Source organism: Acromyrmex echinatior, chromosome 15 (assembly GCF_024713525.1).
Source record: "Acromyrmex echinatior isolate Ae372 chromosome 15, ASM2471352v2, whole genome shotgun sequence".
Taxonomy (NCBI): domain Eukaryota; kingdom Metazoa; phylum Arthropoda; class Insecta; order Hymenoptera; family Formicidae; genus Acromyrmex; species Acromyrmex echinatior.
In genome coordinates this window covers 990,775-1,016,180 of record NC_141866.1, presented here as the reverse complement: position 1 = coordinate 1,016,180, position 25,406 = coordinate 990,775, and the positions used below count along the sequence as shown (strand labels likewise).

At 30.1% G+C, this 25,406-nt stretch overlaps 2 protein-coding genes across 3 annotated transcripts in view; one reads left to right on the top strand and one right to left on the bottom strand.

The window, feature by feature from the left end:
* The window catches only part of Pgant9 (polypeptide N-acetylgalactosaminyltransferase 9), a 225,834-nt gene extending 221,323 nt beyond the window's left edge, over positions 1 to 4,511 (bottom strand). The window contains exon 1 of one of the 2 annotated variants that reach the window (XM_011064871.2): positions 4,042 to 4,511. The gene's annotated coding sequence lies outside the window, so the exon portion shown is untranslated. The remainder of the gene's footprint in view (positions 1 to 4,041) is intronic. The other variant, XM_011064867.2, reaches the window with a different exon arrangement.
* A 14,132-nt stretch (positions 4,512 to 18,643) lies between these two features.
* LOC147907191 (uncharacterized) lies at positions 18,644 to 23,337 on the top strand. The gene is made up of 4 exons (XM_087413979.1): positions 18,644 to 20,583; positions 22,410 to 22,517; positions 22,628 to 22,765; positions 22,849 to 23,337. Exons 1-4 carry the CDS (start codon positions 20,436 to 20,438, stop codon positions 23,316 to 23,318), a joined length of 864 nt encoding a protein of 287 aa, XP_087270105.1. The 5' UTR covers positions 18,644 to 20,435; the 3' UTR covers positions 23,319 to 23,337.
* The last annotated feature ends 2,069 nt before the right edge of the window (positions 23,338 to 25,406 follow it).

The window sequence follows — 25,406 nt, the reverse complement described above, 5'->3', positions numbered from 1 at the left end:
TATAATAATTGTATTAGTACAAACTATAACCTGACCTTAAAACGCCTAATTATAAGGTAATCTTGAAATTGCTAGTTGGTTTTATTTAATAGCTTCGCTTATCAAAAATTAAAGCGGAAGCACTTTAGCAATTATCTGGAAGGATAGTTGGAAATGAATTTTTTAATTCAGATTCACCTATACGATTTTAAATTTAATTTGCGAAAATTCTCAGTGCAGATTCTACTTGTGAGGTTATATATATATATAAACGGATCCCCTATTATCGCGTATTGCGAGATCTACGATCTCGATTTTGATCGCGTTCGAAACACGATTGTCGGAATCACAGTCCTGTCCTTTTGCAGGGAGAAAAAACGAGGGGAATTCGTAGAATATATATTTCAATCTGGAACGCCAACCGGCCAGCCAGAGATTTAATTAAAGATGCATTGCGCTTCGTTTCTAAAGTTGAATGAAGCTCAGCGGCGCCAACTTGGATCTTTCTCTCTCTCTCTCTCTCTCTCTCTCTCCTTGATTACATTCTATCGCGCAAAGTATCTACATTTTATTTTTCTCACGGAGTATATATATCGCGTGGCTGCGATGTCAATTAAACTTTTTCTGCCTTTATGTTTGCCCTTCGAATATATCGCCATGAACCCGGCTGATGAATCCGTACGCGGGGCACGAACTTTGTTTTTATCTCGCGAGGTTACGCTCTCTACTTTTCCGCGAATTAATTGCGATCGACTGACCAGCAGTTATTTCCGAGATTATATAGCAATGAACTTTCAAAAGCGCGCGCGCCCTTGCTGTATTGAGAAAATCTAGCCGTGCCGTTATCGTTCTCCTTTATCGTTGCCCGTTCGATTGCTCCACGTGTTTTCGTTTCCACTTAGATTAATTAAACGCTCGGTATTAATTAAATGCCGCTCGAATAAATATGCAGCAGCTGGAAATGGCCGCGCGATCGCATTGTTCGCGTAGCGTTTTTCACGCGAATGCACTTACGATTAATCCTAAAGGGCATGCAATCGCGTCGGACGCATTGCCAGTTATGCATAATAATCGAACAATTTGCATGAATTTCTTTAACACTTCCGTACAACATTTCGCGCGGATTTTAATGACGAAAAATATCAGCAACCCCGCATCTCATTGACATATAAAATATAATGTAATCTGCAGTACCATCTACATACATGTATGTATGTACCTATATATAGGTAATACACATCAATGAGAGAAATAAGAAGAATGTAATAATGCTTCCTCATCAGTAATATATGTAAATGTAAATTAAACAAATAACATATCGTATTCGAATATCGTTATTTCATATTCGATTGTTTTCATTTTCTCGTCATGAGAGAGAACAATGTATATGCGAGCATCAACCTCGGGTGGGTCATGAACGTGCTGGCGCCGAGAGGCAAAGTTCGAGAGCATGTCGGTCGTTAGAATTGTTTCACGACTTCTTTACGATCCTACCAGGGGCTATTCTAATTTTTCACTGGCATACACGTCGCACAAACGTCTTTATCTGAACGTTACGTTTGTACATGTACGCGTATTCATAGTCGTACGAGGAATACCTGGAAACGAGAGAATTTTCAACTCGATCCTTTCGTTATACTTTTAATTTGAATAACTATTATCGGATATTATAAACAAATTATAAGCAAGCGTGTATAAGTGTGCGCAAATAATATAATATGGAATAATATATCTTTAAAATAAAAATATCAATTGAAAATAATATAAATATAATAATGTAATTCTGACAGTCACATAAAAGAGTAAGATAAGAGGAGTTTAGAAAATATAATCAATTAAAATTGAGTGTTTCGTCTATTTCTCATTTGACTCAATTATTTAATAAAATTAATTAATAGAGGTAAATAATTAATCTTTTATAATAAATTAAAATAAAAGTAACAGAGCAGAAGTTTAGACGCGCCTAACATGAAGTGTGAAGGTAATTTTTTGCTTCTTCGAACGTTTCATCACGGGTGATAAATTCAAACGAAATGCAACATGCGTGTAGCGACATGTAAATATAATATTACGTCACACATATGGTATCCCCTGTATGTTCAACAAAACGCAAGTTGTATCGATACATAGATTTTGAAATATCTAATAGCTTCGAAAACATCGATTACGAGAATTGCTGACTTTCGTAATACATTTGCTATCAAAGCATAGCCACATTCCACCGCGAGTTTCATAAATTCGATCGAAGCTTCCCGTCATGTTCGTTCAATCGCTATATTAAAGCCAAAGGCATGTATTGTGCACTCAATCTTTGTATGCGCGATCCATATTTACGACGCGTTATTAAACAGAAATAAAATTCCAATGTAGTGTTCCGAAATTCCAAAATTTTCTAACTACATTTTTCAAAGTAATTGTAATATTATTTATTATTAATTGGAAATCCCTTACTTAAATATTAGATATCTTGTTACATCTAATTCGACATCTTTCTCGAGCTATGTTGAACGAATTCATAAGCACATGGCAATGTATAATTTCCTTTTAAATAATCACTAGATATTTTACAACAGCAATAGCGAAGCAAAAGAATTTATTAGAATTATGTTACTTATAATGTCACACATTACATTAGATGTTCATTAAAATATTTACATCTATCATTTACATTCTAAACCAATTACATATATTTTTTATACTGTTATTATCATATGATATGATATCACTCACAATTGAAATTATGTATAATTCACGTTTTTTTTTCTATAAAAATTCTCACAGAAATGTCCCCATAAACTGCATCGCTGTCTCACAATTTCAGAAAAAAAAAAAGCATGAGAAACGTCGGTTTAATCGTCGCGTGCGTGCAAGTGATCGCGTGAAAGCACTCGAAGCAAATCCACCTTCGGACGACAAGCTCGGAAAGTCATAGACTCCGAAAAAGAAAAATAGAGGAAGGGATCGTTGAAGCTCTTTACGGATGCGTCTCTCTTGGATTTTTTTTCTTTTTTCTTTTTTTTTTTTTCTTTTACGCGGATTTGCGTGAAGCGGATTTGTGTGACGCGGCTCTCCAACGCTGTCTGTCCATCTTGTTCGAGGATCACGTGGATCTCCATCTCCCGAGTTCGAGGACGTCCCCTTCGAAAGGTTGACGTGGAAAATGATGGAATGTTAACCTATATTCCGTTCGCGAGCGAATCACTTTTGACATCTGGACGATAACGCGTTATGTCGCGACCCACATAAACAGGTGCGCTTTCCACACTGCGACGTTGTACAGGGATTTGAGAGCACGTCACAAAGGTTAAAATAACGTAGACGTAGATTATGCTTTCAGAGCGCACGTTGATTATCGTCTTTCATCGCAGATTCACTCGATCAATCGAAATAATTCTACGTTACGTCTATTATAAATCGAGCGAGAATCGTGTCAATGACCAGTAAACAAACACAAAGTAACAAGAATATGATACTTGTTACTTACGTTATGATTCCACACTCAACAATATAACTGTTAAAATGTAAAACATATGTTTATATTGTTGTTATGTCATTATTAGTTGATGTTTTTACCGTGTACTTTCGAAATTATAAAACTTATATAACGCGTGTTCGGGAACTAATTTGATAATTACTTGCGTGATAATTTTATCGAAAGATCCTTTAGTTAGAAAACATTACATACAATTGATAAGTTGTGCTTTGAAATAATTTTTAGCAAGAATGATACTCCGTTCGAAAAAAATCAGAGTAAAATTGTAAAATAAATCACGTTTTTTCTTTTTTTAAAGCTAATAACTTCTCACGATGAGAGACACGTTTTAAAGATATCAACTTCAAGCCGAAGCCAACTTCAAGTCAGAGCAGCTCCAACGTACGGTGCAAGATGACATATGACGTCAATGGAAATCTCTCTGGTACGGTCAATAAATTTGACAAATGTGAAAGAAAGCTCGTTAAAGGGACGTTCCTTTAAATTATCTCCGACAGATGAGTATCTCGAGTGTGTTCCGAGCGATAGAAATAAGATGAATAGAATGAAGGTGTGCGTTCTCAACTCACCGATGCGATGTCGCCGTGAATATCACCGCTGGGAAGACTTATCAAGCAAATAGCAAATTGCGACGCGGTCCTATCTCTCGTTGCCGCGTTCATTATTCATTATCAATCACACACTGGGCACACTGGACACTTGTGGATCGCGCACAAAACGGACAGAGCACTAACAAACAACGCGATGGGTAACCCGAATGAGTGGCGTTTCGAGTGCGACGGCGATCGCGGGCGGTTGACAGTTCGCGTCGTTGAGAATTGAGATGCGTGAAAAACGCCAAACCAAGCCAACGTCACGACACTCGTACGACGAGCGACCGGCTCCGACTAGTCCGACTGTCGTCAGTCGTGGTAGGTACTAGGTAGGCCACCCGCTGTTATCAAAGCCGACAGGCAAGCTCGGCCTTCTCCGACCACCTTCGCTTATGCGTACGCGACACCACCACACCGCCATTACTATAGTATTGCCACTGCCGGCACTGCCAACAGTACCAATCGCCCCGCCAGCCCCGCTCGCTCATCGTTGGCCCTTCGACCGACGCGCGTCGAACGTTCCCGAGCGCGACCGAGTTTTCACGAAGCAGCTACGGCGGGCGCGAACGACGAATTCAACGTCTCAACGAATTTCTCTTCCGATAAACGGAAAGGATCGTATTCTCTAGGCGGGGTCCTCTTGATGGCGGGGAATTTCGGACTCGAATCGATTCGATCCAATGCGCGACAAGTATCGCCAGACGGAGTATTATCTACGTCATTTTAAAATCAGAAATCGACATTTTTCATGCGATACACAGGCGATGCTCACCAACGCCGTGCAGAATGAATTTGAATTATAAATATGACTTCCATGTAGAAATATTCATCGTTCGATTTCAAACTCTATGCTAATTCAATGTAAACAAATTTTATTTTTTCGCAATCGTTTCGAGATCTTTTTTATTTCTACTTCTTCTTATACATATATATATATATATATATATATATATATATATATATATACTTTTTTCATAGAAATGGAAGATTAATAATAATGATGCTATACTAAAGAAAAATTGGTATTGAAATAAAATCCTTTATATCGTTATAAAATCGCTGTTAGTTGTGCTTCAATTATTTAAAAGTTAATTTAGAATTGATGATTCAAGGAATTAGTTTTTAAATAATTCGAGTAAAACCCCTAAAACTGATTTCGTAACGATGTGAATCGTATTTTATTAACTTTATTTCGATGTGAATCGAAAAAAAAAAAATATATATATATATACATATTTATAAAAATATCAAATATATATATATATATATATATATATATATATATATATACATACATTTGGATTACACCCGATTATTGTGCTAGCTCTCATTGGTTTTATTATTCCCTTTATTGATTTAATCTTTCAACTTTTTTTAATAATAATATTTATTTTTTTAATGCTTCATTAAAGTCGCTTACTATCGGCACCGCCGCTATATGAATATTATATTTCTTGCAAGTAAAAAAAAAGCATACAAAGGAGAATAAAAGGTGTAGCATCATAAAATTATTCAATGTTTTAAGGAAAATTTAAATGTTGTCATGAGATCGAATGCCCCAAACTATGCTTCAAAATGAAAATAAATAAAATACAGTTTTGACAGTACAATTTCGTTTAGTTCTGTGTAACTTGTAATACTGAATCAAAAAATATAACAATGACATTCAAAATTTAAGACTTTCATTTTTACGCAAAATCAATAATTGTGTGTGATAGAAAGTAAAAGTTGTAATTTAGTACATATTAATTATGTTGTAATAAATAGTTTTCACAAATTAAGACTAATTTACTTAATAGAAAAATTATTTGCTTGAAATATAATTGGAAAATTATTAATTATTAAAAAATAATAATTAAATAAACAATCGTTGATTGTACGTTGATTGTCGTAAAAATACTTTCTATAATTAACGATTTTCATTAAAAGAGGATATCATATATAAATGATTACAACTTTTTATTTTTAAAGATTGTGTTCAGATGTATGCAAACACATGATTTAATAAAATTAAGGAAATTTTTCTGTTTTTTAGTATTATACTATATTTTTTATTAGTGTATAAAGGAAGTAAGAGTGATCAAGTTCAAAATTACATCCCCCCAAATTTCCCAAATTAATCTTAAAAAACTGTAATAAACTTATTGCGATAAATACCGAGACCTTAGCAATATTCCTCGCAATAACCGATGTGTATAGAGAGTTACGCATTGTAGGCGAGCGTATATAAACAATAAGATTGTGGAAATAAGACCGTTTATGTTAAATACATTACTTTAAATACGAAGCGTTAGATACGTCTTATTTCCAATCTTATTGTTTATACACGCTCGCTTACAATGTTTAACTTTCTATACATCGATTATTGCGAGGAATATTGCTAAGATCTCTAGTCTAAAAGCTTAGGACGCTTACACGAAATGCAAGAGATCCGAATTCGATTCCCGACCGAGGCAATATTTATCGCAATAAGTTTATTACAGTTTTTTAAGATTAAATTTGGGAAATTTGGGGGGATTAAAAATATTTCAGATTAATTAAGTTGAAAATCCAACAACCATATCGGCACGCAATTATCAGTTCTGAAATTAATTCACTTAAAAAATGAATATATAAAATAGTTCAACATCTTAATATTCAGACCGTAATGGCGCTTCGTATTTAAAGTAATGTATTTAATATAAATAGTCTTATTTCCAATCTTATTGTTTACATAATTAAATACTGATGAAGGAATTAATTACACATTTTGCAAAAGTCAGAAGAAGTAAATAAATGCTTAAATTTAAGAAAGAATTGTTAATTTATAAATTCTTTAGCAGAGAAAAATATATATAAACCTGTTACTAAAATATTTATGATTCCTTGCCAATTTTGTTATAATATATCCAATTTGACAATAAAGAATTTTGTTTTTTATGTAATTTATACTGTAATATTTTTTCCACACATAAAAATGAATAAGAGCAATAATTTCTTACGAATCATTTCATTTTATATATTGAAATAACAAAATTCAATAAAAAAAGATCTTTTATATAATGAAAAGTTCCTTTTCCTTACTTTTTAGAAAACTTGTATATTTTCTTATTTCTTATTACTATCAAAAAGATAGAAAACTTTTCCTTGAACATTATTATATACTCACAAGAACGTTATTCGAAAGAATTTTGTCTCAACCTGTTTCAATTTGTTTTAACATATCGTTACATTTTATCTTTATAGAATACTAATTGTAAATTACTTTACAAAATGCACACAAAAGTGAATGCACACAATAGTTTGTACTGATTTGCTCATTAATCCAATCTTATAAACCTTTAGCCTTCCTCGAATTCCTATTTATTAAAACGTATAAAAAGAAGAGCATAAGAAACCACCGCACAAATTATAGTTTGTGATATTTAATTATCATTACATTAATTAAAACATTAGACGTTCTGGTTGAATTTAATATGTAACTATATGTAACTCTGCGTTTTAAGAATATTGGAAATTTACTGAAGATGGTCAGATTGCGGCCGAAACGTCTAATATTTTAATTAATGTAATGATAATTAAATATCACAAACTATAACTTGTGCGGTGATTTCTTATGCTCTTCTTTTTATACGTTTTAAATTATAATCACGTTTGTTTTTATGATGTATTCCTATTTATTAAAATTTGTTTAAACGAATAAGTAATAAAGTGTTTAAAGTGTTGCTTCTATTCGTTTCGATTATCAATTTTTTTAGAAATAATCATATTTTAAAGATTATCATTTTTTCCCTCTTCTTTTTTTTTTGAATGCAAAAGAAAAGATCTTATAAAAATTACACATTTTCTTACAAGACTTTTCAAATAAATAGAGCGTATCTATTTTAGTTTGAAATTTATTTATATGATTGTTTTCTTTAGAATTATTCTTACAATCAGTATCTATCAATCATCATTGATTAGACACATAAAAAATATTCACGTCGAGCGTCTTGACGCTCAATCGCGATAAAAAGAATTAGGTTGTTAGATGCGGAAGATTTCTGCAGATTTAAATTCTAATCTGGCTCGAGCGACTTGAGAAGGCTGGTTAATTTCGCTGGACGGCAGCAAACTCTAATGCCAACGCCTCAGCGAGGAGGCCCCCGAAGGAATTTGTAAATTCGACTCGGATGGAACTTTTAATCGTCCATCAGGGAAGAAACGAGGAATACGAAAACTTTTCGCATAATAATTCTTTCGTACCAACCAACGGCGAATTCCCCACCGTTATATTCGCTTCGAGGAAATGGTCGAGAATGTTTTCCACGTGTGCATACGAACGCATTACCTTATGGCGAGCAGGTAAGAATGGCCAGCACATTTTTCATTCGTGGCCCACTAACGCTTGCAAATGGGCCGAGATGACCGAACGTTTCCATCATTTCTCTTCGATTGGTTATTCCAAGAAATAGCTTTTTAACCATCTTTTAGATGTTGAAAAACATCTTAAAGATAAAGTTTTTTTTTCAGATAATGACTATACACTATTAAAATTATTATGTCAAATTATACTCAATTTGAGTATAATTTGACATTATTTTAATTAGGGTAATTCCGGCAAATACGCCGTGCTGGGATTTACGCCGCAGAAAAAATAGAAGGAGTGGGAGTAATTTTCCCGTAATTACTCTGTTATATGCCTTTATGTTGTATTAGTACGTATTGTGTTATGATTTCAATTTCTTACTATTAATATTAATGAAATTATTGTGAGTTGAATCGATTTGTCACTGTGTTAAGTAGCGCTATCATAAATTATAATCTACATCATAATCTACATAAAATGATTACTGTAGAACGTGCAAAAGACTTGGTAATTATTTTGTGATACATGAATAGGGGAGACCGGGATCAATTGATATAGGGGTAAGTAGAATAATCGAGGCTACATTAAAAATAAAACACGCGAGACATGCGTAAACGTGTCTGAGCACGCAACAGCGACTGCCGCTAAGTTTGCTGTAACATCTTGTTGCGAACACATCTATGATAGAAGTTATGCCACAATTTTAAAATGGTACACCTAAATATTTTTATTCTTAAAGTTTTTGTTTTACTATCGTATATGATTGTCTGAGATATTTGATTTCTACTTAGATAGTAAGTGTAATTCTTACTTAATAAAGTCCAATAGATTTTTTCTGTTTATGTATCTTTGTTATCGTATATTGTTAATGTTTTTAAAAAATGAACGGATGGGGACTATTAGACTACAACATGAAATTGTATAACTCATTTAGTGACTACTCTTATAGTACTTACTCAAAATTTTATTCCTTTAAAGAGATTTTCCTCAGTGGCAAATGTTATAAGTTTAGTTCCCTCATGTCCAATCTCGAAAACTAGACTTTGACGTGTTTTTGCACGAAATGAACAAATTTTGCAAAAAGAAAATTTGTTGTTTGCCCTGCGAAGCGAATGTTTGTGTTTAAAATATATTTTTATAAAAGTTTTATTAATATGTAGCCAAAGATGTAGCTTAAAATACATTAATCTTTATTTTAATAATCTTAATTGAATTACCCCGGTTCCGGAGTTAGTTGAATTAGATGGAATGCGTTAGAAAAATGTATTTTTTTCATATTAGTTATCAATTCCTCTTATTATTAAAATATTATTAGGTAGTCAAATGTACGTAGTAACTGGTGTAGAATTCATTTTTTCGATAAGTCTCTTAATTTTGTCTGTAAAAATTCGAAATTGAAAAATGAATCTATTGGCTCCGGTCTCCCCTATAGAGGAATAGTAAAGTATGTTGTATAACAAAAATAATTTGCTCTTGTATTCTTTGTTTAGTTTGTTGTCTTGTATATCCTATCTGTTTAGGACATATGATATTTTTAACAAACGGGATTTATGTCCAAAGCATACAAAGTGCGTAAATTGAATTCAGCGCACTAAATACAATGAACGCATTACATGAAATATGTATCTCATGTTATAACACTTGTAATACATCTGGGAAGATTGTAATTATTATTTATTACTTCATACATACATTTATCATTCTTACTCCTTAATAAAACTTTATAAACGCATTTTATAAGTTATTATGTCATTTTATGTCTTATTTATATGCATTATTTTTAAATTTTTTATGAGCCATACATACCTCCTCTTCCCCTATGAGTAGCCATATATCCCACCCTTATGGGATATACGGCAAAAATACAAGGGTTTAAAAAAGTTCTTTTTAATACGAAATATAAATATTCGAATTTCTATAATAATATTTTTTTCATAATAGTAGACAATACAAAGTTTATAGTTCGTTTACTTTAAAACATAGTAAATAATACTTAATAAATTAAGTTTTTGATAGTTTGCGACATAATTAAATTTGACTCAAATTTAATACATTTAGTTTAAAAAATTTAGTCTAAAAAATTTAGTTTATTATTTAAATGCATACATTTGGACAATATGGACAATATTCATTTTTAAACAAACTGCAAAAATAGATTAATTTACATCTTGATATGTATAAAAATAACAAAATTTTATTTTACTTAAAGAAATGCTTCTTTCATATCTAACAATGTAATTTTCTTCATGTCTAACAGTGTAGTTTTCTTTCATATCTAAAAGTTTTTCTTTAATTTAACAGAAATTAATAGAATGCGATTGTGTGTGTATAGTGGATCGATATTCACTTACAAGTCTTTTTTACGTACAATTAATAAATTGTATCTATTTATAATCGCTATAAATAAAAAACGATCGATAATTCTCTTATAAGTTAACAATAAACTCTGCTCGGAAATTAGCGCAAGAAGAGTTTATATTATTACACACAGCGTACACAGCGGATCACTATAAACGTTTACGCGACGTTTGCACGAATGTGTGCAAAGTATTGCGTTTGCATATACATCTGTAGATGTTTCAGACACACCTGGGAAATCAGCCGTTCCTCGTTGTACACTTGATAAATGCTGCGCAGAAAAGTCGGTTCTCAGATAATTGCGGTTCTTCTTGTTGCATAATGAAAAATCCGAATTATTTCACTGCACGACTATAAATCTCTAATTCTAAGCTAGCCTAGAACCCTTACCAACATAAAGTTCGAATCTATTAAAAAAAAAGTTAGTTATTATTCACGTACCAATTAGTTATCACATTCTCAATCTTGTAGTTAGAATATTTTATTTTAAGTCTTTGTTAAGATTCTTTGTATAGTTAATTGTCACACACATAAAATAAGCAATACTTAAAAAGAAATCTCAGTCTTTAAAATACAACCAAAAATCTAAATATCAGGGCTATGAGAATCAGCGCAGTTGTTCAGATGCAAGTTATCGATTAAAATTGATTGCTTTGTAGATGAACTGATGTTTTCTTTATTTTCACAAATTGAATGTTTCAACTCTCTTTGGAGTCCTCCTCAGCAATATAGATATAATATAATTATTGTATAAAACATCGAGAAGCTCAGGTATCCATCAAGAATCACTCACAAACTGCCAGAATTGAAATTGTTGAAGAGAAGTGTTGTATAATCTGACGATTTAAACATTGACATTAGAATGGAAAATTAAAATAAAAAAATTATTTTAAATCTTGAGTAACTCACTTTAACAGATAAAAAGCGTGTCAAGCCTTTAAGACGTGTCACTCATTTTTTAAACAAAGGTCGCTCAATAGATATTTACGTTAAAACATTGGAAAATATAATAAATAAGAAAATAAACTAAACTTAAAAATATTTTTTGTGGTTATTATATAAATTATAAAATACTTTTTAGAATCGATGCATAAGCATGCAGTTCCTCAGTGTCAGAATGCCAATTTAGGCCATTCTTCTGCATGTGTATATATGTAATTTCAAAAATCAGCTTTTTATTTAAGAATTTTTCAATATCCAGAATTTGAATATTCTCCTAATCAAAATCATGATAAAAATTAAGTGATGATTTATAATTACTGATTGATTATTGGTATTTCAATTATTATGATTGCGATTCTCAGAGATTCTACTAGATAATTTTTTATCTGTTTGTCAAACGTAGAACGCATTACAATCTTTGCACACAATTTTGTAAACTACATTTTTATTCGAGTACTTTGGAAGAATGTCTTTATAAACTTTAATAAATCTACTTAGTTTATTACAGCTAAAAAAGACTAATTTAACATTAGAATTTTTATAGATGGTAGAAAATTTTTTCAAAGTTGAAATATATAATAAAAAACACGTTTAATATTCATCTCGTTGTTAACATTATTAATGTTCCAAAGAGAGTTTATGAAAAAAATATTTTAGATATTATTAATCGTGTTAAAAAACGAAATCCGTTAAAAAACCATTGTTCAATGAAAAAACTTCAAATAAATTAAATATTTTGTGATGGAACCTTGGATTTGAGAGTAATACAGTTTTGTTCCCATTATTATTCCTTTTTATGAGAAGTAGGGTGTGATAAAAAGTTTAGGAAGCGTCCTTAAAATGTTAGTTTTTTATTATATAAGTTAGTTGCATTACGTAAAAATGTATTTTTAAATTTTTATAAAAAAAAATTAGAACAGCCTCCAATGGCCTTGATCTTAACAAATATTATCTAGGTCATGATCCTGAACAACATTCAAGAGGTTTTAACTATCCGTTGGACACTTTGCGTAATGCTCTCTCTAATGGCTGGCAGTACTATAACTTTCAAGCTTTATAACTCGGAAAGTACTAAATGAAGAATAACTTCAGTATAATGTTTTGAAAAACTCTTGACATCAGCTATTAAAGTCTGGAATAAAAAACAGGGTGTCCCATTTAAAACAAAATTGGATAGGTAGTGTCGGAGTCACTACCGCTGAGGTTTTTGGCGTAAAACGTCTTACCTAAATGGTGTTTGTAGGATTGGTAAGAAAGAAATGAGCGCAACAAATTTGCATGTTTATAAAATTAACCAGCATTGTGAGAAATAAATAAGACACTACCTATCCAATTTTTGGAATACTTCATTTATTCTTCTTTCACTTTGTAATCGTTTACGATATTTATTTACCTTCTTGTTTTGAAGATATTTGGAAGATGTTTAAAATTTTAGAGAAAATTAGTCCAAATTTAACACTTTATCAGTGTATATTTTTTCAATTGCTTTTACCATTGTCACTATTAATGTTTTGTTTTGTAGCACTTGTCAAGCTCTGTCGAACGATACCTCACGCAACATATCTTACATGCGTATATCAGTGGGCTCACTACACACATATACACACACATATACATACGTTAACTTCCCGAGCGAAATCATTGCGCGACAGATCGGCGCCGTGATCGGCGCCTCTTTGTCTCAGGCAACAATGCTGACTACGTGCGATATCGAAGACGACGGTGATTAGTCGACTCTCACCGACGAATACAAAGAGCACCCTCGAAAGGCTCGAAAGGTTTAGATAAAAAAACTCACGCAGCGCGGACTGTACAATAACAAGCTTAACCAGTAAGCCGAGTTTTCTTACACTTGTAAAAAGGCCGAGTCCTCAAATATTATATCAATAAAATTTTAATTACAAACTAATACATGGAGTGATTCCACAGTATTCGTATACGATCCACTACACGTGGACCGGTAATATTCTACTACAATTTGGCGACATTATTGTGACGTCACAATAAATATTGCGCAACATTTTTATATTTTTGCTCTATTGTACCATGTATTGCTTATTTGGGTGTGCGTTATAGTTTTAAAATTATTAAGATTTGTTTGGTATACACTAAATGACTAAATCATAACATCGACTTTCGCATAGTTTCTCCCCAGATTGAACCCGCGATATAAGACGTTTTCCGTCAAAAATCGATGATCTGATCTTGACGACGTCACCCAAGGTCAAACAGATTTTACCAATCAATAGATCTTTTTAAATCTTACAGCTTTTGTCTGAATTATTTCTCCCACAAATGCTTTGTTTTCGAGATATTTCATCGATTTGGAACGTTTACTCACTCTGTAAATAATAGGGAGAAATTAGATATATACATATATAATTTTTTCTCTAAGTTTTGACAAAATCGCTCGTAGTTAGACTCTGTTATCTATAGGATATCGGCTCACGTATGAAATGCATTTCAGTCAGATGCATTTCTGTCTCTTTTTACTTGACAGCATTGCTCCAGGCACACGTATGACATACACACATGCACGCACGCACGCACGTAAGTGCATACATATATTATCTATATTCAGTACCGAATACGATCCGAATAGCAACACAAAAAGGACCGCGCGAGTAACTAAAAAAACTTGACTGTTTGAACAATAATAAAGACACGCCGCCCCCTTCGCTGTTTTTTTCTCAGTTTTTTTTCTCTACGTCGATGTGATCGTATGTAGTGTGCATATCAAAGACACCGAACATTAAAGCGATACCGCACCTATAGCAGAACGGTCGTAGCGGCGAAAAAGAGGGAAAATCCACTTTCTGTGCCCTCCATGTTTAATTCCAAGCTTAGAAGCTTCAATCTTGTCAGTCTTTGCGTTCCTACCGAAGTGAACGCGTCGTTACTTGTTATATTCGTAATTTGTTCATTTTCATCAGAAAGATTGCAAAGAGAAAAGTGTTACGATATATTCAACAAGATCGTTCCAAAAATGTTACGATAAATTCAGCAAGAAATGTTTCCAAAAATCTAATTCTACTACACAAAGTAAGTGTCTATAATTCCATCGAGCAAATTAATTGTTTTCGAAACAACGGAGCTCATTGATATAGGCCGCGATCCAATTCATGCTCACAATGTTCATGAGCATCATTTATTTTTGTTTAACATTTTATAATAAATGAAAAAAATGATAAAGTTGAATGATTTTTGAGCGCTATAAACGTGAATCGGACTGCGGCCATAGATACATATCAGTAAATATAATACGTTGAAAAGTAGAAGGAATATCAATAGAAGAACGGCAATAAACAGAGGTGCCTTCCAACAAGCGATTCAGTACAGCACAGTAATCATCTCATCCTTGTTTAACTTTGGTGAACAACAAGGATGTAATAATGCACCGCAGTGAGAATCAAGGGAGACTGCAGCGGATTAAGCCGGAAGCCATGTTTAATGCACCGTTGAAGTGAGTAGGAGATGTGGTAGAAGTGTGATGGAATTATTGTACCGCACTAGTATTGTGTGTATGACATTTATGTACATACACACACATGCACATTTGGGAACCAATCAGAGAAGAGAATTACTCTCCACTCCACTCTTCCTTGATTCTCTCTGATGCACCGTGTCTCTTGTTGGAAAGTATTCAGAATGTTGTGTATTTTTTCAATACAGTGTTAAATGACTCGATGTTAGAGCCATCATCGAGGAAAAGATTTGAATTTGATTTCTGATCCCGTATACTGACTTTATTTCGTATATATGATGACCAGGAAAATATATGAGTAGAAAATATTCTCTCTCTCTCTCCCCTCCCCCTCTCTCATTTAGCGCGAGATATCGTCTTGTCACAGTACGTTTTCTCCTCCTTCGAAATTAAAACTTCGATGATTTAACAATGATTTTTCGGTGATGCGTATTTGCTTGGTAAGATAATTTCGTAGAATCGTCTATAATAGCATCCGATATTGTGTGGTTCCTGTTTAATAACACAAGTTGATCCAAGCATTATTCTATTTTTCTTATTATTTAAAAAGTAACAAAGATCAAACGACGCTTATGTTGACTTACGTCATCAAATGAAAAGCACCCAGCGGTGTTTAGATGTTTTGCTACATTTTTCGCATGTACATATTTAATTTTTTTCTCCATATTATAATTATAACTTCCATAAAACTGATATCAATTCTATTGGTCATTTAAATAATTATTATGTGTGTCACAATATTTACGTCAGAAATCTGTGACAAAAAAATCAATGTAATTTCTTTTTCGTTTTGTTTGCATTTGGTGTATTGACATAATTATAAAATTTTTATTTTAATAAACGTAATTAATTTATAGTGACGTTTAGTCATAATTTAATTCATTAGGAAATTCTATTCGTTAAATTATTATTTATTTCACAAATGTTTTTATATAATTGTACTCCAAAGTTTAAAAATTGTGTTGTTATATATTATTCGTTACAGAATACAGAAACCACCAATAGCAATAAATATAACAACTAGTTTTAAAAATAAATCCTGTTCTCTTTATTAGAGAATAACGTTTATTTTTAGATTTATTTAAGATTTTTATTATGTTTATTGGATTTTTCTTTGTACCGTCTAAGGATTGATACAACAATATATTTATAAAATTTGGAGTAAGATTGTGTGAGAAATGTCTGTGCAAAGAACAACAATTTAACAAAAAAAGTTTCCTTAAAATTTACCTGATGGGAATTAAATTAATTAAACGTCACTATAAATTTTATCTATTAAATGTAAATTTTATAATTATTAATTATTGTGAAAATATCTGCGGAAAGATAATTCAATGTTCTACGAAAAAAGTTTCCAACTTAAAGTCTGTATTCATAGTCGATTTTTATATTTAAACCTATCTTAAGTACAGTTTTAAAATGTCATAAGCCAATCAAAGGACTACATTAGCGTTTTAAGATATTACTTAAGATGATTTTAAAATAAAAACGGACTATGGATATTGCCCTAAGAATTTCTATATAGCCTTAGTCAAGGCTATATATGCTTAGTCAAGAAATTTACATAATACCTTTTCATATAAATTAAAATTGTAACAAAACTGCAATGGACCATCTAAAAATAAATCTATTTTGGTCCATCTAAAAATATGCCATTCTTCTGGACAGGATTCTTACATTTTCTTTTTTTTCTAGCTCAACGTATTTATATTAAACGTATTTATATTAAACTACATAATTTCTACTTACATTTTTTCATCGAACAAGAGTTTTATAACAAATTTTAACGTATACATATGTAAGCAATCGAAATTAAAAAATTCTTGATTCTAAAAATTATGACGCGAATTCGATAAATCCTTTTATATTATTTTGTATAAAATTATTATTGTATTTCCTATATTGGGAATTAAAATACCAGAAAACGATATTACGAAAAACTCAACTCTGAAAGATTAGAGTCCTCTGTCCATTTTTCCTTTTCATTGGACTTCATTGGACAAAGATAATTGATTGTGAGTTGTCATTTTAAGAAAACGAGCTGAGAGTGGGCGAACCAAACTTCCATTTCAAAAAATCTTAAAACGCCATACTAAAATTGTTTGACCTGGCAAGAAGTAAAATAGCTGCGAAATCAGGGAGTGGCGAATGGAAAGTGAGAAATGTATATCTCATTTTATCATCATTTTTCATTTATTTTAAACTTTTTATAATATTCCTCGTTATACTTAACAGTTTACCACCTAGCTAAAAAGTTTATTCTAGCTAAAAAAAGTGATAAAAATTTAAAACTGGTGATTCTTCTTTAAAAATAGGGAGATCGTAATTGATGTTATCAATATATTTTGGAATGCTTCATCACTAGTAAAACTTATGCGCATACAAAAAATATATGAAATATTTTAAATATAATTATTAAATAATATTATTTAATGCATTATGACTGTATGCATAGATTTTTTTAAATATTTTTCAGATATGTTATCAAGATATAATATATAGGTACAATATATATATATATATATATATATATATATATATATATATATATATATACCTACATATATAGAGGATGTTTCCTGTAACTTAATCATTTAAAATATTTTTGTTGTTTTCGATGATATGAGAAAATACTACAGGTGATCTTATTCGATTCGACATACTATGATGGGCACATACTATGATCAGCAAAAAATTTTTCAAAAAATTTTACATTTTTGAGACTTCAAGGTCACCTCCACTTTTTTAAATGAAATTGTATGATTTTTTTTTTACACAATGTGGTTCCTCTAATTATTCTGCAAAAGTATTAAAGTAGTGATATAAAAAAAATCAATAGTTTACGAGATATTTTATATTTTATTTTGGCATACATTAACGTAAAATGTAAATAACTCGTAAACTATTAATTTTTAATACTTTTATAAACAAAATATTAAAATAATGAAATGAATCAATTGATGGAAAGAAAACACATAATTGCTTATTTAAAATTTATCTTATCTTTTTTACATACATATTTTTTTTTAAAGCAACTATGTATAGCAACTATTTTCTTTCCACCAATCGATTTATCTCATTATTCCATTCATACAAGTATTAAGGTACGATTATAAAAAAATTAATAGTTTACAAGTTAGTTATTGGTTTTATGCCAGAATAAAGTATAAAATATCTCGTGAACTACTGATTTTTTGAAATCACTATCTAAATACTTTTATATGCAAAATAATTGGAGAAATCACATTGTATAAAAAAAATTGTATAATTCTATTTAAAAAAGTGGAGATGAGCTTGAAGTCTCAAAAAATATGATCTTGAGAAAACTTTTTTGATCATCTTAATATGTGCGCCTTCGAATCGAACAAGATATGAGAAAATATCACCCTGTGATATTTTCTCGTATCTCCGCGAAAAATGATCGTATTTAAAAGGTTTTTTTTTTTCATTTTCAAGGATGAAGTCTGTACTTTACGAAACTTTCATAGATTTTAAATGCGGATTCATAATAGGATTTGAGGCGGTTCCTCTAATCTTCATAATCTTCTTCCCATCACATCTCATACATGTTCAATGGAATTCAAATCCGTGCTCATTGATAGATGTCGTAGCATTTCGATGTTGTTTTCTTCGAGGAAGTTAATTGCAATTCTGACGGTATGTGGGCGAGCATTATACTACATCAAGATAAAACATCAAGATACTATCACATTCACCAATGAGCGTGGATTCGAATTGAACGTATGTAGGATATGACGGAAAGAAGATTAGAGGAATCGCCAACAAATCTGTAACAATTGGAAGCAGCATTACATCGAATATGATGGGAAACAATATGCGTACACGTTTACAAGAAGTCATTCGAAGACGAGGAAATACACAATTTTAAAGAATAAATATATCGCCACATGCCTCCATCTTCTCCCCGGCACACACACATACGCGCACGCACGCACGATACGCAAAATTCGACCAGCAACCTCTCCGTGGTCATCGCATCGGCTAATGCTGGCGATAATTGAGTAAAATGCATATAGGTAGTTTGATACACTGTATCTCCAAAAAAAAGTACAAAGCTTTTTTTTTTAATTTGTAAAAGAAAAGTCTATACTTTATGGTTATCATGATATTTATGAAAAAAATTTACTCTACCCCGTGGAGTGCATCAAACTATGCAAATTTCTTTAAAAAAAAAACATGTCCTCATTTAAAAAAAAATACTGGGTAGGGATAAGGATAGATCAAAATCTGTGAAAATTTCGTAAAGTACAGACTCCCCTCGAAAATGAAAAAAAAAACTTAAATACGATCATTTTTCGAAGTTACACTTATTTGAATTTATGCGAAATTTTGATATAAATTTTTGTTGCGATAATTTTATTGACAAGTGTGTATACATAGAGTATCCCATTTTAATTGACCACCTCAAATATCTTTTGAACACTGCATTTTAGAGAAAAGTGTTTGAGACAAAAGTTTTGTGATTTCGAGGGGGACATAAGATACATTGGTTTGACCTTGGGTGGCGTTGTCAAGATCAGAGCAAGGTCACTTTGAATTATTGAAATTTTTCTTTAAATGAGGACATGTTTTTTTTTTTAAGAAATTTGCATAGTTTGATGCACTCCACGGGGTAGAGTAAATTTTTTTCATAAATATCATGATAACCATAAAGTATGAACTTTTCTTTTATAAATTAAAAAAAAAAGCTTTGTACTTTTTTTTGGAGGTACAGTGTATCAAACTACCTATATGCATTTTACTCAATTACCGCCAGCATAGAACCTTCATTTTTCATTACACATTCTCGTAGTTTGTCTCGAGAGCTTTTCAAAACACTATAATAAAGTATTCTTTTATTAAATACTTTTCGAATTATAAGGCGAAAGTTATAGTATCTACCATCGACATTAGCATTACCCAAGATGTCTGATCGAAGCGATGGCTGAAACCTTTTAAATGCAGTTTATGATTATGATATCTTTGTTTATGATTATATTATGAGGATAATATTTGTTAAGATCAAGGCTATTGGAAGTTGTTCCTTTTATCATTTTTGTACTAAAAATTCTTACTTTTAAGTAAAAATGAAAATAAGTGGAACAACCTCCCTCCAGTGATTTGTTTGTTATTTTAAAGATAATATGTATTTATTTATATTTTTTTAAAAGAATTCAAAGCTGTAAAACTGTATCGATTTTTCCATTATAGATTTTTAACGCTAATCTAATATAAATAATATTGTTACATTTTTCAGAAATGAATAACAACATCAACATAATTTCCATAGAAGGCATAACAATGTATACGTGCAAAAAATGTGATGAAATGTCAAAACGACGTTATAATATAGAACGTCATTTTAGACGCTTCCATGAAACTATTTTACCAGGAAAAACGTGTTGCGGTAAATATTTTAGTTACTTATTACGCTGAAATGTTTACTTTATAAAATAATGAAAAGTATACCTTTGCCTGAAAAGTAGTTTATTTTTCCCTTTCACAAATAGAGATCGAAGCCAAAATTATTGATATTAAGTATTCGATTTATTTCAAATTCTATAACGTATCTAAATTGTAATTAAAAAAAGATGTGAATAAAATAATATTAACTAGCAATTGTTTTGCATGAAAGTATTATGTTTTATTGAAATAGTAATATTTATGTATATGAAGAAAAAACAGAAGAAAGTGAATTTATTTATTATACACGTTAAAATACACACAACAATATAATTTCTTAATATAATTTCTCAGCTTTGCAACATATTTTGTGTAATAGTCCTCTCTGTTCAGTCTCTGAAAATTTTTGGATTCTCGAAACCACGTATTATATATGCATCATTTTTTAAACTCTTAAAGTCTTAGAGCCGTTTGTCCTTTTGATAAATTTTACTATTAGGTAAATCTGGCAATCCACGCATGTGATTATTTTGCTACTTATCAACAGGTAAAATTTACCAAATGGTGGAACAATCGGGCCTTAGACAACTAAAATTTGAATTTCTCCTATATCCTATAGTCCTGACTTTAATATTATTTATTTCTATTTATTAGAACAATTAAAGCAAGCCCTGCGTAGTTAATAACAAATTTCAGTTGTCTTAAAATTTAATAGTGCATACGTGGCTTTGGAGATGACCAAAAACTTTCTTTGCAGATGGAATTCGAAGATTTATGAACTGTTACACAAAATGTACCTACTGCAAACTTAGGTAATTGTATTTAGTTAGGTAATTATATTTAGAGAGATAATAATATATATATAGGATGTTTGGAAAATAAAATATAAATAAAAGATAAATCTTTTACTTAGAGGCAAAATGGACTAAACTAAGATAAAAAGTTCTCTACCATTTTGAAATTTTCACAAAAGTTAATAAGATATTAATTGCTAAAAATTGCTGAAAATTTGTTTTTTAATAATTTTTTACTTAAATAACTATCAACTTTACAGAAAACCTACAAGAGAGTTTTTCTGTAAAGTTGATAATATTTGAGTAAAAAATTATTGAAGACCAATTTTCGGCAATGTTTAGCAATTATTTTTTAGCAATATCTTGTTAATTATTGTGAAAATTGCAAAATGATAAAGGATTTTTCTTCTCTTTGTGTTCTCTGATTGAATTTTTGAAATTTATTAATTATAATATCAATGTTGCACGAAGTAAAGACAATACTTTTTGACATACAAAATTAAAACTAATTTATAAAGCTTTTGCAATTGTTAATATTACATACAAGCGATTCAAAATATATTTCAGAAATAATAGAATTGCTGTTTTATAAAGTCTAAATTTTTAAAATGATTATTCGATAAAATTTATGCGAGTGTCTGAACTTCCATGAGCGATAGTGTACATACACGACAATTTTTTTTTAATTGTATCGCAAAGCAACATTTCTTTATATTCATGACACTCATATATATATATATATATATATATATATATATAATAATACATATATATAGTATATATACACATACACACAGAATATTTAAACATAATTAATAAAGCAAAAAAAGTTGAAAATTAGATAAATCCCACATTTTTCATTTTGTGCATACACATATAAAACAAATACATATTTTGCATTAAGAAATAACTTTCTATATTTTATACATTAAAAATTTTCTTTATTAATATATATATATTTAAAATATATATATATATTTAAAAAATTTTTATATTAATGTGTAATGTAATGTGATTTTACAAATTTATTTTTTAGACGTAACATTTGTCACCAAAGGTGATTTTTACAAGCACAGAGAAACAATTCATGAACAAAAAAAATATATAAAAGGACGATACCAAAATTCTTCGAAAATCAAACAAGGTACACTTTGTATTAAGAAATAATTTTTTATTTTTAAAATATATTTAAAAAAATATTTTTTAAAGCAGTCTTAATGTATAATATATTATTTTATAAAATTATTTTTTCAGACATAACAGTTTTTACTAAAAGGGATCTTTACAAGCGCAAAGAGAAAAATGGAAAAAAAAATATTCATAAAAAGGAAGAATATACAAAAAGACAAAAGCGAAAAACTTCTAAAATTGAGTCTTTCGAAGTTGAACAAGGTATATGTTACATTAAAAAATTATTTTTTTTTTAAACATTCTTATAGTGAGTAATATGATATTTTATAAAATTATTTTTTTAGGTACATTTTTCACCACAAATGATTTTTACGAAGAAAAAAAGGAGAAAGAAAAAAATCGTAATAAGAAAAAAATATATACAAAAAGACAAAACCGAAAAACTTCCAAAACAAAATTTTCCGAAGTCAAACAGCGCGAAACATTAATAGACACTCACATGGAACTTTCAGAAACACAAAATAATAATAAAAATGTGCGGTTGCTACATGAAAATTTAAATGCACCAAAGAAACAATTTCTTTACAAATGGCAAAAGAATTTTTCTCATCAGTTACATACGAAAAGTAGACGAGCACCATTAACAAATATGAAAAATGATACAAGTAGAAGAACAGCGATGAAGCGCGCATCACAAAAAAAAATTAAAAAATTAAATTTCTTAAATTTAGATAAAGAAAATATAAAAGTATACAACATTACAGATCATTCGAACGAAGGCATACATAAAGGATTAAATTCTATTATATTTTAAGTTTTAGAATTTATATTGAATGTAATTGCCAATATTTGTTTAAAAAAAAATAATATCCGAAAATTCAAATGTTTAATATAAAAGTTTGAACAAAACTGTATATATGACATTTATTGTCAAAAGTTTATGTATTGCTATATGTCTGTTATCTAAGAATTACAATTTTTATTTTATTTAAAATTTTAATTGATTTATTTTTACTTGTAATGTCTTAAGTCAATTAATTTTAGTATTGTGAAAGAATTAAGATACATGAATTAAATTTTTTCAACGTTTTGCTAATTATGGGTTCCAACTTTTAAACGAGTCACCTTAAAAATTTATTTTATTTTATTAAATGTACAACAGTAATAATATTAGATTAATTATGATACGTAAGGATATCAAATTTAAGTTATATTATTGTCTAATGCATAATAGTAAGAAAAAAATCGGTAGTGTACAAAAAACATTTAGACACATTTTATTATATTTTCCTACGGAGAAATTCTGCTAAGAAATTCTGTATTCCGATGATATGATTTTGTCTTTTCTGTCTCAAAAAGGAGGAAAGGAATGCAGAAGATATATCGTTATATCATTCGATTTTATCGTATAAGGGGATGATCCTTTCCTTCGATTGTAAAGGGTAACGCGCTTATGGATCGTTAGAGACGAACGTGCTGCCAGTGAACGAAAAGCGTTTTGCAATTTCGCGCGCGATTGTGCACTGACGCACGTATATATGCATGCGATATGTGCTATTACTATATGGATTTGTCCACGTGTACGTTATCTGAAACGCCAACACTTCGAACAACGACGTGTTAGTTCTAGTTCTAAACGATCGTAAAACCATATTTCGTTAATGGTTGATTCGCTGATATGCGAGAAAAAATATAAAGCAGCGCTTTACGCTATGATCTTTATATTAATTATCCCGCTTCCGAAATCTCTTTATTCTTATAATTAATTAAATATATTATATAGAAACGTAATATACAAATTTCATATAAATTACATTTTTTTTTATTGACTGTGGTTAAAAATCATTTTCTTGAATATGCTTTATAATAAATCGGATATACTTTACAATAAATCGGATGAAAGAACTGGAAACTGTAAAGAAAGGAGATAAAAGAAAAGATAAAGCAGGAGTAGATAAGAAAGGAAAAGAAAGAAGAAACGATCTGGTACTATTAGAATCGAACATTTTTTTCATCGTGTAGACAGAGGGGTAAGGAAAAAACAAGTAGAAGAAAAATGTTAGGAGAGAGAGAGAGAGATTTTCAGGAGATGAGAAAAAATAAAGAAATTAATCAAAGTTAAATTTCTTATGTATCATTCTTGTGAGGCAGAGTGTCGTATTGGCGATACTAACAAATTCACAAAAAAAGTACAAAATGTATTTTAATTGCTCTTTTAACAAAATTTAAAATACAAAGAACAAAATATTTAGCATATAATATCATATCATATTATATTACGTTAGTAAATTATATCATAGTATATTACGTTATTGTATGCATGTGCGTGTGTGTGCATGTGCGTGCGTGCGTGCATGTGTATGCGTGTACGTGTACATATTGTTATAATAAAATACATACGAAATATTTCGTGAAAGCGAATTGACTAGCATTCAGTTTTTTAATTTTATGATACGTAAAATCATTGAAACATTCCAACAAAGAAATTTAAACGAGTAATTAATGGCACAAATCATTCCTCACGTTACTATATCAAGTGTAATCACAAGAGATAGTTAAAAGATTCCAAATAATAATATAGCATGTGTATGATTAATTAACTTTCGTAATTAACTATGATTTTTCACAATTCGTTTGTATAGGATAACGTTATTTATCGAAAAGAATATTTCGCTCTTTATTTATTTAAATTGAAATAATAGAGAATAAAAGTAACAAATTATTGATGCTTTATATCATTTTTGCAGTTTTTATTTGACTCTACCTTATATCCTATCTACATTTGTTGATAAGATTTATGTAATGATTATAAACGTAAGTCTAAATTGCATACACGTAATTCAAAATGAAAATGATGAAAAAAAATTAGAAACTTTAAATAAAAAAACTCAGTAAAAAGTAA